Source organism: Microtus pennsylvanicus, chromosome 5 (genome assembly GCF_037038515.1).
Source record: "Microtus pennsylvanicus isolate mMicPen1 chromosome 5, mMicPen1.hap1, whole genome shotgun sequence".
Lineage (NCBI taxonomy): Eukaryota > Metazoa > Chordata > Mammalia > Rodentia > Cricetidae > Microtus > Microtus pennsylvanicus.
In genome coordinates this window covers 117,743,477-117,758,501 of record NC_134583.1, presented here as the reverse complement: position 1 = coordinate 117,758,501, position 15,025 = coordinate 117,743,477, and the positions used below count along the sequence as shown (strand labels likewise).

Below are 15,025 nucleotides of genomic sequence, written 5' to 3'. Positions count from 1 at the left end.
GCTGTGATACTTAACAGAGCCCCTCATCTTCCTTAGTCCTCACTAAGTGACTGGATTCCCAGACTCCCAGACATTATTAAAATAATCTCTATTGCTTATCTATGGAGCTACAGATTTATTTTGAGGGAAAAAGAAAAATCACCTAAGCATTTCCCTGCTCACAGAAGTCAGCTCTGTTTCTCTTACCATCGGAAAGGGATTCATAATCATAATCGTATTCATCCTCTTCATCTTCCTCTTCCTCATTACTGGCAGGTGGGGGGTTGGTGTTCCCACCAGTGAAAGCCTGTGCTTGCATGGATGCTAACTGATGAGCCTGTAAGACAGTAATAATTAAAGACCGCAATGGAACCTACTGAGCTTCCTAAACCTTTAAAACCCTCACCTGGTGCTAACGAGGGTGATAAACGTGGATTGTCCCTTTGGGTTTGCTTGAGAGAGGAAGAACGTATCTGGATGCAATAGAAATGGTGCCCTCACTGGAGGCTTTCACTCCTCATTTGGGCCCACAGATAATGAAAACCACCATAGCATCTTGGATTTCATTTTGTGTCGGTTTCTTTACTTGGTGTTATCTGCTTCTCAGGCACACAGGCATGACAAATCACTCAAGCAGTGTCTACCTAACCTGTCTTAGCTCCCATCAAGACTAAGGAACAGAGGTAAGGCACTGTCCTTAACCTTTCCTCTTAAGTCACCTTGGATTCTCAGAACAGTAGAAGCTCTTTGAATAGACCTCCCCTTCCCCCATGAGAGCAGGTATCCACGATGGAAGGCTGCTCCCTGAATCAGCAGTATTTTCCCAAGGATCTCGTTGTCCCTCAAGGAATAAGCACTTCTTAGGACCACCCGACAGGTCTAGAGCTGAGACAACAATGAGCTGACCACACCGCTACCAGGACTGGTTAACAGTGCAGACCTCTTGCCTTCCATTTGAAGTGGAAGTTCCTGCCAGTGCCCTGAAGACAGACTTGGGGTCCCTGAGTTTCTCTATCTGTTCTTTCTCCTAGGGGAACCACACTAAGTGGATCTCTTCTCATCATACCATTATGTGAGCTTCTAATTGACATATTGAGAGCTAGTGGTTGAGCTCAGCTTGTTGCGGCTGCCATAGCCTAGGCTTTGACCCTAAAACCTATGGATACAGCTTTTTAGGCAAATGTCAACATCCTTGAAGAACTTGGGAGCTATTACAAAGAATCACAAGGAATGTGTGTGTGGTGTCCAGATTCCTAGGCTCTTTGAAAAGTCCTGCAAGATAAAACTCTGATGCTTGGAAAACTAGCATCAGTCCCAAGGGACTGAGTGAAACAGCCTGTCAACTTTAGAGCAGGAAGTCTCAGCTAAGAAACCATTTTTTTTTCTGTCTTAAAATAATATTGAAAGTCCTCTGACCTAGAGAACAATGCTAGAATCCCTGCGGACAAGCAGACCAAAAGAACAGTTGCTAGTTTAGAAAACACTTTTTCAACAGACGTTATCTGAACTATAAATCAAAATAACAAAACAGGCGTAGAAATGTTAGGAAACCTGGGGTTAGATAAATGGCTCAGCGGTTAAGAGTGCACGTAAAAGTTCAGTTCCAAGGCTGGGGAGGTGGCTCAGCACTTAAGAGTACTCATTCTTGCAAAAGATCTAGTTTTGATTCCCAGCACCTATGTGGTAGCTCACAATCACGCATAACTTCAGTTCCAGGGGATCTGATGCACCAGGCATGCTCATAGTGAATAAACATACATGTAAGAGAGCACTCATTCACATAAAATAATATAAAATCATTTAAAAAAATAGTAAGTTCAACTCCATGCTTCTGACTGCCACAGGTACCTAGGCCTGCAGTCATGTGCACAAGTTCTTCTTTCAATCTCTCTCTCTCTCTCTCTCTCTCTCTCTCTCTCTCTCTCTCTCACACACACACACACACACACACACACACACACATGCATACACACATATATAAAGATAATAAAAATAAATCATTACAACAAAAATTTTAGGAAATGTGTCAAAACATGTAATAATGGGTCAAGTGATAATTTTTGAATAGGATGAACATAAATAAATCTTGGAGGTATTATCAACATCTGTGAGATAAGAAAAAAACTCTGTCATTTCTCCTGGTAAAAAAGACACACATCAGGTATTGCCTAAACTACTGGGTTTCTCCCTATATTTATAATCAGAGGAACTGCTAAATTCCAGTTAGAGATGATTGAAAATAAAGATAGAAGCTATGAAGATGGCTCAGCGGTTAAAAACACTTGCACACAAACCTGACAGCCTGAACTGGATCCCTGGAACCCATGACGGAGAGAGAAAACTAACTCCTAAAGGTTGTTCTTTGACCTCCACATGTGAACTCTCTCTCTTTCACTAACAAATGAATTAAAAGACAGTAAAGACGCGGTTTGTTTTCATTTCTATTCTTGGACTCTATGCTGGCTAGCTTTTTGTTAATTTGACGTAAGCTAGAGTCTTTAGGGAAGAAGGAGCTTCGGTTGAGAAAATGTCCCCCTCAGACTGGTCTCCAGACAACCTGTAGAGACCGTGACCAACCCCATGGGACATGTTCTTGATTGAGGACTGATGTGGAAGGGCCCAGTTCACTGTGGATGGTGCCATCCCTGGCTGGTGGTCCTGGCCGTTAGAAAAAAATCTGATCGTGCAAGTCGTGAGGAGCAAGCCAGTTAACGGCACCCCTCCACGGCCTTTGCATCGGCATCTGACGCCAGGTTCCTGCCTTGAGTTCCTGCTCTGACGATGGACGATGCACTGTGACCTGAGAGCTGTATGCTACATTAAACCCCTTTCTCCAAAAATTGCTTTTGGTCGTGGTGTTTTACCAAAGCAATAGAAACCTAATTAAGACAGACTCCCTTACTTGTAGCTATGGACATTACCAAAGTTATCATATCTTTTTTCATGATAGGGTTTCTTTGTGTAGCCTTGGCTGTCCTAGAACTCGACCTGTAGACCAGGCTGGCCCCACACTCAGAAATCTGCTTGCCTCCAACCCCCCACCCCCACCCCAAATGCTGGGATTAAAGGTGTGCGCCACCTTACCACTAATTTTACTTTTTGAACATTTAAGAAAAATTAGAAATTACATTTATTGATTGATTGGTTGATTGTACATTGTCTGTGTGTGAATTCATGCTACAGTATGTATGGAGTTCAAAGAACCCCTCCAGGGAGTTGGTTCTCTCCTTCCACCATATGGGTTCAGGGAAGTGGACTCAGGTTGTCCTGATTGATTGCATATTCCTTTACATGCTTGGGCACCTTATCCTCTCATATTCCCTAGTTTTTAAAAAATAAATGTGGTTGTATTATCTTTATAATAAAAATGTACAAATAGGGAAGATACAGTGGAAGCTGTGTCTACATCTAGATAAAATATTCTACAGTGCTGGCCTAGATTATTAAATGCTCACTGGCTAGGCTTAGATTTCTCAAAGTGGGTTTAGGGAGGTTTGTGGGTGTTAATGGCCAGTATGGAAAAACTGAGAGCTTAGCCACAAAATGCAAGGCAAGCCTGGGAACAGCAGCTTAGCCAAACACAACTCAGAACCAGGGCTCCACAACCTTCTTTAAACATGCTAAAGGCGTCTTGATCGCCAGTGCATCATTTTGCATTTTACCCCGTCCCCTCCCCCTTCCTCCCTCCCTCCTTCACTGGAACAGTATGCAGCATTCTCTAAGATTTCCTTTTATACACATACCATCTGTGATGATCTAGGTCACACTGTACTTAGTCATCATTCTATATGAACTGCTGCTTCTAACCTACTCCTATGCACCTTTCTCCTTTTTTCCCCATTTTTTTTTAATAAAGTAAAATGTAAAACAATCAAAAATTGAGAAGAAGGAAGAGGAGAGGAAATTGTCTTCTGGAACAGTGTTCTGGAAGCAACAGCATCCCCTGCTGGGAGGCCGGTCTCGGGCATTTAAGGCAGGCCAGTTAGTACATATACACATGCTAACATCTTAGTTTAAAAGTTTCACTACAAAGCCCATGTGCAGTTCTCACAGTTTTCGGGACTGAAGTAAATGCCAGCCTCCTGGAGAAGCCTTAGAGTGAGATGGTCATAGAGAAGGTTTGAAGCTTTCAGGCCTTGGGGAGCTTCATCTCCAAAACAGTTTTCTGGCTTGCACAGTGGTTCTCAACCCTCCTAATGCTGTGACCCTTTAAAGCTGTTCTTCACGTCGTGGTGACCTCGATCATAAAATTATTTTTGTTGCTACTTCATAACTGCAATTTTACTACTGTGATGAATTGTAATACAAATATATATATATATGTATGTATGTATGTATTTTGAAACAAAAGTTTGCCAAAGGGGTCGACCCACAGGTTGAGAACCACTGGGCTAGTACGACATCTTTCTTTTTAAAAGAGACAGGGTCTTATTGTGTTTCTCAGGTTAATCCCCAGTTCTTGGGCTGAAGCAACCATTCTGTCCCAGCTTTCTTAGTTGTTAGAATTACATGGACACACCACGGATGCTCAATGGAGTTAATATTTTCAACTCTTTTATAATAATTTGATTAGGGCTGTTCAATTGCACAGGGGCATACACGCTGTCCTCAGTCCTTCTCTCTGTCATCTTCCCAGGGCCTTCTTACACTGGTCTTCCCGCCTGGCTCCTGAAGGTGACTGGCGGCACAACTCTTGCTGGCCTTCAGGATATAGGAATTATATCCTATAAATGTTTTAACTTGTGATAAGATTTTTACCGTTCTTAGGAATGTATAGGTAGGCTTGGGAGCACACACCTTCAGTTCAATATTCAAGAGGCTGAGGCAGGAGTCACACCAACCCGCTTAGAATGAATTAAACAACGGAGGTACATTTCATGTGGGTACAATTTACAAAATAAAACTTGAGGTTAGTGGGAGGAGAGAATCTATTGGTGTGTGAATTAGAACTCCCCAAATCAAGTGTATCAGTTAAAGGATCTCAAGGTTCATAGCTATGCAGCAGATCATTTGAAAAGTCTAAATGACATTAATTTCCTTGTCCCAAGCCCATGGCATATTCCTAACTTGCTTAACCAGGGAGGATTACCTTTTGTTTTAGGATGTCAACTGGCGTCTGATGGGCCTTTAGCTTCTTGTTTTTAAGAAGCACTTTCCTCCTAAGTTGGTCAGGTGAGGGAAGCATTGGGTCATCTGAGAAATCGGTCTCGAATAGGAATTTAGCCACCAGCTTTTCTCCAAACACACTCTACAAAGCACAAAGGGAAACACACCATCAACGCCGTCTACTGCTACTTGATAAATACATTTACATCCCCTAAATGTACTGGATAGCTCATTTTAGTTGAGCTGTTTGAGAAACCCCAGGAAAAGGAACTAAGCAGAGGTTGTTTATTCTCCTGGCAGTTTCCTGCCGGAAGGAAGGGGGATGTGTTCAGGGCAAGGGGGAAGGCCTAGGTCAGACTGTAGAGGGAGCCAGCTGTGATGACTTAGGAAAATGTTCCAGAGTCTAATGCATTAAAGAAGAAAGCAAGCAGAAATTTGATGAGTGGCTGTGGTTTTGCAAAATATGGTTTAGTTCTAAGTGAAGAGAAGAGACAAGAGGCAACAGGGAGGATTTGTTCCAACAATGAATGAAAAATAGATACCATTTTCACAAGGACTTATGAGCACTGGTCTCCAAAGAAGATTGTCTCAAGGAGATCGTGGGTGGAAGGTAGACACAGGGTGATCACTCAAGATAAGGATAGAAAATATGGCGATTTTTATTTCTAGCTATTTTTAAACAAGCAAAAACAAAAATTTCCAAGTGTGCAGGCTAAGGCAATATGAAAAGCCAAGGTTTTGCTGGTATTCACATTGGAGGATGTTTCTGTTAGTGCTCCCTTTGTGAGAGGTCCATTTCTACAAGTGCTTCTCCCACTGGAGAAGGGGGTGTCTTGTGGAATATCTGCTCCTTAACTGTCTGCATTACGTTTCCCTTGTATAAAGAAGCTTACCATTAACACAGAAAGTGTTCTGAACCGTCTAACTAGCTCACTTGGATCACTATAATACAGTGTGGGTCACAAGAATATGTGACTTTCCTGGAAACAGTTTCAGTTTTTCCACATACAATTGCCAGGTGACCATTTGTATTATAGGCGTACTGGAGAGATGCTCTACCCTTACCTCCTGAGGCTTCCTGGAAAGGGTCAGGAAACCAGAAAACAATACCTATATTGAAAAAAGGACCATTCTAGAAAAAAGCCTAAGCTCTCTGAGCAGTGCCAATTTTTTTCAGGTCTTTACAGAATATGCCTCATGGCTAAAGTCCAACTGTGTTGTGGTCCACATCTGTCTTATATAGATACCACCACCAACTGAAAGACAATGGTGTCCTGGAGGAAGCTCACCTTGAAGATTTCTGCCATCTTTCGTTGTTGGGGCAGTGAGCAGTGGTTCTCAATGGATATGATAATTGGGAGGTCAGAGGTGATGAAGGCACTGCGATCGATGGCTTCCACCACTTCCTGTAAGAGCCAGACAGCTCCTTAGAGTCAGGTGTCTGTTCAGGGTAGTCAGAAATCTGGTACTGAGCCATAGAAAGTGTCTTAATTGTCGCATTCTGTAGATTCTGGACAAAAGCAGTTTTTATCTTTTCAAAAGTATAGGTGCCTCTCTAGATCTGTGGGAGAATAATTCCAGTACCTCTGCAGATACTAGAATCTATATGATACTCAGATCTCATATAAAAATGGCATAATATTTACATATAATCTTTATAAATATATCTTCCTATGTACTTCAAATAATCCCTATATATGTAGAATCCCTAGTATAATGTGAACATATTATTTCCAAACGATGACAAGAAAAAATGCCTACAAATTCACTATAGACATAATTTCACCCCACTTTTGGATATATATATATATATATATATATATATCAAACATATACATACATATAGTTGTATGGTTGAGTCCATAGATTGAGAACCCATAGCTAAATTTACAAACAGTAAACGAAAGACTAGGATGTTTTGTATAAAAACATCAAATATTGAGCCTTGTTTCTATACTACAAGGAACAGCTGTTACTATGCTGAACTGAAAAAAAGACCTAGTACATATCAAGAAAGAATACCTTAAGACATTGTTTTTGTTATAGCATACAATATAATAAAGCCCGAGACACACTGAAACAGTTAAAACTCTATATGTAGCAATATGGCATACACCATAACTTTTAATGATAAACATAAATCTTCACCAAAATACAGTGCAAGAGCTTTATGAATGACAAATAGAAAAGGAGTTGAAAAAATACATTTTAGCTACTACCCCATATAATGGTAATATTCCTTCCCAACCTTGCTCTAGCTCAGAGAAAAATGATGTTAGGTAGCTTAAGACCCTCTGAGGTAGGAGCAACTGCATAGCTAAACTAATAAGCTATGTAGAATATAAAATAATCCAATAAGGCCAATTGTCCAAGATAATCCATCTTCCCAGGTGGAACTGGTTCTTGTTACTTTCTAATGGTGATTACTTAATCATCTCCTGACATCAGGACATCTTCATGATAATTTCCTTTGTCAGCCAAGATAGCAGAATAACTGGCCTTTAATTTCTCAAGGAAGAGAACGGTCTCTGTCTTTATTTATCATTATATCATGTGAAAATAAATAGCAACAATATGTACCAACATGAGGTAACAGTTATAAAAACTATAGTTACATAGGGATTTCATAATAGTTTTTTGTTTTGTTTGGTTTGGTTTTTGTTTTTTTGAGACAGGGTTTCTCTGTATAACAATTCCCGCTGTCCTGGACCTAGTAAGAGACATTGTTTTTGTTATAGCATACAATATAATAAAGCCCAAGACACATTGAAACAGTTAATACTGTATTTGTAACAATGTGACACACACCATATCTTTTAATATGTGTAGATTCGGCTGGCCACGAAGAGATCCACCTGTCTCTGCTTCCCGAGTGCTGGGATTAAAGGTGTGTTCCACCACCACCCGGCTAGGAGTTCTTGATCAAATCCCAGAAAGAACAGACCTGTTCACACCCCCCCACAGTATCGCAAACACTCTGAAGGTCTTTCAGAGCTATCACAAGAACTTAAGGTGTAATTTGTAGAGTGATTTACTTAATGAAGATCATGTCCCTGAGATCTGATGGGAAGCATTACCTTGAAGGGGATCTTGGTCGTCAGTGTATGTCCATGATAAATAATGGGCATGCCGTCATCTCCATCCCAGCAGTCCAGCTCTATGCTCCTGCATCCTTGCAAGAGGACCTGTGTGACCAATGAAGGAATCCACCCAGATGATGAGCACCAGGAGATAAAGCTTCAAACTGAACCAAGCATACATCACATCAGTCAGCATTTGCACTTATGAATACAGAAGATGGAATTAAGTAAAAAACAGATAATTGGCGTTTTTTTTTTTTTGTCAAAGATCATAACTAATACAGACTCAGGGATGGAGAGAACCAATCAATGTGGGAAAAGTGTTTACCAGAAATGGAGACTGTTGGAAGGTAAAGGGGATGTAAGAACATGTCATCTCTCTCTTTTTTTCTTTTTAAAAGTATCTTTCGTTCTTTGAAATGAAATATCTTAAAATTAAAGGCTCCATGTTCTTCCACATGCAATCCCCCAGACTTGTCCCTAATGCTGCAACTGAACGCCAGCTGCAGCTTTCCCTTATCCCTGCCCACCTCTCCTATGGATCCCGTAAACCATCTCCTCCTAACCTTCCTTCCCCAACTTGTTGCTTTGTCCCAGACCCCAACTCCAGCAGGCACCTCCTGCTAACCCAAGGGCTGCTCTTCCCATGGCAAAAAGTAGACTTCAGGCAAAGCCACACCTCTCCTACAGCTCCTGAAATCCAATCACCTCAATCTCATCCCCAGCTCTGTTGCTGGAAACCTGCTGCAGTCTCCCTTTCCTCTGTGTCCCCGTCCCCAAGGGATCAGAAGACCTTCTCCCTCCAGCCTTCCTTCCCCAACTCGTCCGAGTTACCCCGCCTCCCACACCAGCAGGCATTCCCTATGAGCACACCTGCTGAACAGGCCAGGAAAATAGGCAATCACAGGCTTTAAAAATCCAGAGGAGAAACAGAAACCAAGGAACAAAACATTCACTGAATAAAGGCAAACTCAGAAATCAGCACCTAGACCTATCAGCAGCCCACACCCAGATTCTTAGCCGCCAGCATAAAAACACAATCAATTACAGCTGGGGTAATGTGTCTCCACTATGGCCCAGCTATCCTGCCACAGCAGGCTCTGAATATTCCAATATTCAGAAGCTGAGACACAAGAAAAAGATAAACCTTAAAACCAATTTAATGAAGATTATAGAGGTCCTTAAGGAGGAAATTAATGAATTCCTTAAAGAAAGCCAGGAAAACACAAAAACAGTGTAAAAAAATAAGTAAAACTGTTTAAGACCTGAAATTAGAAATAGAGTTTAAAAAAAAAAAACTCGAACACTGAGGGCTGATGAGACGCCAAGGACAATGGCACGGGGTTTTGATCCTACTTAATGTGCTGGCTTGGTGGGAGCCTAGCCAGTTTGGATGTTCACCTTCCTAGATATGGACGGAGGGGGGAGGACCTAGGACTTACCACTGGGCAGGGAACCCTGACTGCTCTTTGGACTGGAGAGGGAGGGGGAGAGGAGTGGGGGGAGGGGGAGGAGGGTGGGAGGAGGGGGAGAAGAGTGGGAGGAGGGGGAGGGAAATGGGAGGCTGGGAGGAGGTGGAAATTTTTTTTTTATTCTCCTTTTATCAATAAAAAAAATGAATACCATAAGGGAAAAAAAGAGCCAAAGGAAAATAAACAAACAAAAAATGCTTCATGTGAAGAGGTATCATGCAAAGGAAAATATCCGAGAAAGTACTTTGAGGAGCTTCAGGAGGTGAATTGGAGGTCTTCATCATGGCTTCCCTTCAACAGCCCTGGCAGCCTTCCAGCTAAGACCTCTAGCACGGGGCTTCCAGCTAAGAGCTGAATCAGAACTAAGCTGCACTCTCTAAATCCTCATGGAGCCATATTTGGTTTTAGTCTAATAGTGAAGAATGAAGTCAAATCTTTACTTGTTTCAGGCATATTTAGGAACACTATCAGTCAGCTTTAACTGTCCCCTTGACACAACCTAGAGTCACTGAGAAAGGAGGCTCAGTTGAGAGATTGCCCAGAACAGAATGACTTGTAGGCCTGTCTATGGAGTGTTGTCTTGATTGCTGATAGATGTGAGTTGGTCCAGCCCATTGTTGATGGTTCCATGGCCCTGATCTATATAAGAAAGCCAGTTCTCAAGCGTGAGCCAATAAGCAAGTCAACAAATTGTATTCCTCCATGGTTTTTGCCTCAAGATTTTGTTTCCGTCCCTGTCCTAACCTTCCTCAAAGATAAACATTTCAACCAAATAAATCCTTTCCTTCCAAAAAAAAAAAAAAAAAACTCAAACTGAGGGAGTTCAGGAAATGAAAAATTTAGGATTTTGAACATGAAGTACAGAGGAAAGTTTCACCAAGATGACAGCTCAGTGCTTAACATCTATGCCCCAAACACAAGGCACCCAAGCTTGTAAAATAAACACTACTACAGCTCAAATCACACACTGACTTTCAAGCACTGACAGTGGAGATTTCATACCCACTGTAACCAATGGACAGGCCATCCAGACAAAAGCTAAACAGAGAAATACTGGAACAAACAGATATTATAAACCAAACAAACCTAACAAATATTTACAGATTATTCCACCCAAAACAAAAGAAGTACTTTCTTCTCAATACCTCATGGAGCTTTGTCTAAACTGACCACATGTTTGAACACAAAGCAAGTCTCAACAGACACAAGAAAACTGAAATAACTTCCTGTATCATATCAGACTACCATAGATTAACATTGGATATCAAAAACAGAAGCAACAGAAAGTTAACAGACTCATGGATATTGAACAACTCTCTACTGAATGAAAATGGATCAAGACAGAAATAAAGAAATTAAAGACTTTCTAGAATTTAATGAAAATGAATACCCAAACTTATGAGACACACAAAAGCAGCACTAAGAGGAAAGTTCTAGCACTAAGTACCTACATAAAGAAATTGGAGAGATCTCACACTAGCGACTTAACAGCACACCTGAAAGCTCTAGAACAAAAAGAAGCAAGCTCACCCAAGAGGAGTAAACTGCAGGAAATACTTAAACTCGGGGCTGAAATCAATAAAATAGAAACAAGGAGAACAGTACAAAGATACAATGAAACAAAAGAGTTTGTTCATTGAGAAAATCAAGATAGAAAAACCCATATTCAAACTAACCAGGAGATGGAGAGAGAATATTCAGATTAAAAAAAAATCAGAAATGAAAAGGAGGACATAACAACAGACACCAAGGAAACCTAGAGAATCCTAAGGACATATTTTTAAAAACCTGTACTCCATCAAATTGGAAAATCTAAAATACATGAATAATTTTCTTGATAGTTACCAAAGTTTGATCAAGATCAGATAAACAATTTAAGTGGACCTGTAACCCCTACTGAAATAGACGTAATCATTAAAAGTTTCCCCCACCCCAGAAAAAGCCAGGGCCAGACAGTTTTAGCACAGAATTCTACCAGACTTTAAAGGAATAGTTAACAACACGAACACCAACATTCCCCAAAATAGTCCACAAAATAGAAACAGAAGGGACATTGCCCATTTCATCTCATGAGACCACAGTCACCCTGATACCCAAACCACATGAAAGCTCAACAAAGAAAAATAATTATAGACCATAGAGAATTTCCCTCATGAACACAGATGCAAAAATGCTCAATAATGTACTTGCAAACTGAACCCAAGAATGAATCAAAAAGATCAACCATCATGAGCAAGTAGGCTTTATCCCCGAGATACACAGATGTTTTAATATATGAAAATCAGTAAATGCAATCTACCATATAAACACATGAAAGAAAAATCCACATGATCATCTCATTATATACAGTAAATGTCATTGACAAAATTCAACACCTCTTTGTGATAAAAGTCCTGGAGAGGTTAGGGATACAAGGGACAGTTTACAGCAAGCCTATAGCCAAAATCAAGTAAAACAGAGCAATTCAAAGCAGTTTCACTAAAATCATGAACAAAACAAGGTTTTCCAGTCTCTCCATATCTATTCAGCATAGTACTTGAAGTTCTAGCTGGAGCATAAGACAAATGAAGAAGATCAAGGGGACACAAATTGCAAAGGAAGAAATCAAAGTATTGCTATTTGCAGATGATATGATAGCATATGTAAGTGACCCCTAAAATTCCACTATATACATGGATATAGATATAACTATGAATATGTGCATGTGTATGTACACATAAAATATAGAGAGCATTTTAGATATGAAGTTATACACACATATATTAGCCACAGAACAATGGATTTTAAACTTTACAATTTACATTTATTTATTAACCGATTTGTGTGTGTGTGTGTGTGTGTGTATGTGTGCGCGCGCGCACATATGAATGTCGTGGCACATTGTATGGAGGTCAGAGGACAATTTGCAGGAGTTTTTCCTTCCACCATGTGAGTTCCAGGGTCTGAACTCTGTCATAAGGTTTGGTGGCAAGTGTCTTAACTCACTGAGCCAGCTCACTGGTTCCACGAACATTTTTTTGACTTTGGAGACCTTTGTGCAAATAAATGGCCAACATGTGAAGCACACAGAAGACTGGCCGGTACACTTGCCAGGGTACAGCGCCTTCTAGCTGCGGCTTTCTCATCTCAGTACAAGCAGCTGAGCACCCCTGACAGAGTCCTGTACACTAAGAGCACATTTCCATTTCATTATAAAGATTCCTTAGAATTCAGAGAGTAAAACACACATTCTGTGCTAAGCCAAACTTGGAGGAAAAACTGTGTCATAGTCTATAGCATGAACACTGGACTAATCTGGAGAACAAAGGAATCTCACTGCTGCTGGCTGGGGTTGGGGGAGTACAATGTAATTACAGTTTCTGAACTCGTATCCACAAGCACAGACCCACACACTTCCATCCCCTGGGCCTAACCTGGCTCTTTCCTGCTCTCTGGGAGGAGTGGAGAAAAGAGACATTGGAGGAGGAAGCTGCGGGTAGTGTAACAGAGACAGGCACGTAAATGACTGAGAGCTGGCTGGTCAGGTCAAAGGATGTGCTTTTCCCACTCCAGGGAGCCCACTGGTTCCCAGAGTGTTCCCATGAATTTCAGCCTGCAGGAAAGTGCCTCCAGTCTGGGCAGCTTTTTCTTTAGTTGGTTGCCATAGGGATGGGTTGATTGTCTAACAAATTGCAAAGCAAAACAAAACAAACAACATTTTGGGATTAACTCTGCAGGAAAGTTGCGTTTCTACTATGCTTTCCCACCGCAATCTATGGATTTATTTAGCATTTAGTGAAATGATTGGATAGCTTTCCCATGGGAAAATTTAATTTTAGTAGGAGTGGATCTGACTAAGATCTAAAAGCTGTGAGTCTCAAACAAATGCTTTCTTTTTCCTTTGCCTACTATGAAGGGTAAGTCTGGACAGAGGGGAAAACAAACAAACAAACACACACACACACAAACAAACAAACAAACGGCAGGAAGCAGCAAAGCAAAGAGCCCCCGTGTGTATAGCCTGTTTCCCCACACGTGACAGCGGCTCGGATTTCACAGCACAGATTACAAGCTCTCCAAAGGAGTCTGGGGGTGAGTTTTTGTGAGTGAGGGCTACATAAGAAAGCTTCATGACGGCCACACGCCATGAGCATCCTCTCTCCGTACCTGGCTGTAGAGCTCCACAGAGGACTCCCCCTTGAGCTGATGGCCTGTGAGGTAGGTGTTGTGTGAAGATTCAATGTAATAGTACGAGAGGGGTAGCTGCAGCTCTTTCTTGCTCTCCTGTGACTCGTCATTTCTCGAGGCGAAATTGTCTTTATCCATCAGAAACCTGGGTGAGACACATTGTCTGAAGGCTGCGCAAGAGCAGTCTGTGCCCTTAAACGCTGTGCAAAGGGGATTTGAAGAGTTACCTTGCAAACCCTTCAAACGACATTAGGCCCTGATGACACATGCTGATGCTAGGCTCGAATTTCTGCAAGGGATTAAAATAAAGGCATGTTTTAGGTAAAGAAAACCAAGAAGGGGGAAATAACACCACATCACTTTTTTTTTAAAAAAAGCTGTTCTGTTTTCATTAGGAAACGTCTAAACCAAATATTTGAACTAATTTAGTTATGTAGTGGTAAGATGTAGTTTTTAGTCCAAAAGAAAATATTTATTATATGTGAGTTTATTATACCAAGCATATTTATTTAAGAGAAAAAAGGGAGCAAGAGAAAAGAATAAGGCTGATTCATTCGAAACCACTGTGCATTTCTGAGGGGAAGATGAGGATAATAACGGCAGCTATGTACCAGCAGTGAGGGAGGAAAGAGCTGATTCTTTTGGTTCACCCCTACCAAACATGCGCTCAACTGAGCCACAGTGGACCCCCAGTTTTAGCGTCTTTAGCGGTTAAATCTAAAGGCTACCCAGCTACTCTGTGGATTCCCAACCAGGTAATTAACCTCATTCTGCTGTATGTGACCCTGCCACAGTAAAGTTTCACTCCCTAGAGATGCCACCTGCTAAACTGCTACCTTCCCTTGCCTGGGCTCCGGGGGCAGTTTCCACTGCTCACCAGTCCCCATCCTTCATCAGCACAATTTATGCCCAAATGGGCTCACAGTGACCTCTTGGAGCATAAATCATGCACCCTCCTGCTTAAAATTTCCCCAAGCTTCCCGTTTCACACAGACAACCTCCATCCGTTCTGTAGTCTGAAAGTCCTAGATGAGCTGGTCTTTGGATACCCGCCCGAAATCGCATCTGCCAGTCCTGCTGGTCTCTGACTATACTAGATTTTTTTTTTTTGATGCTCTTCGTAAGTCCCTAGTTCGCTCCTACCCCAGGGTTTGAGCTGGGTTCTTATGTTTCTCTGAGAACCCTATTCCCTCAGAACTTCAAAGGACGTAACTCACTCAG

The 15,025-nt window shown here is 41.4% G+C and overlaps 1 protein-coding gene across 9 annotated transcripts in view; it reads right to left on the bottom strand.

The window, feature by feature from the left end:
- Positions 1–15,025, bottom strand: part of Plce1 (phospholipase C epsilon 1) — a 293,979-nt gene that overhangs the window by 33,718 nt on the left and 245,236 nt on the right. For all 9 annotated transcript variants that reach the window (XM_075973955.1, XM_075973953.1, XM_075973956.1 and 6 more), the window contains exons 15-20: positions 14,032–14,093; positions 13,784–13,949; positions 8,163–8,270; positions 6,375–6,491; positions 5,069–5,227; positions 187–316 (exon numbers count right to left, since the gene is read on the bottom strand). In XM_075973955.1, the coding sequence (XP_075830070.1) occupies positions 187–316; positions 5,069–5,227; positions 6,375–6,491; positions 8,163–8,270; positions 13,784–13,949; positions 14,032–14,093 (742 nt within the window). The remainder of the gene's footprint in view (positions 1–186; positions 317–5,068; positions 5,228–6,374; positions 6,492–8,162; positions 8,271–13,783; positions 13,950–14,031; positions 14,094–15,025) is intronic.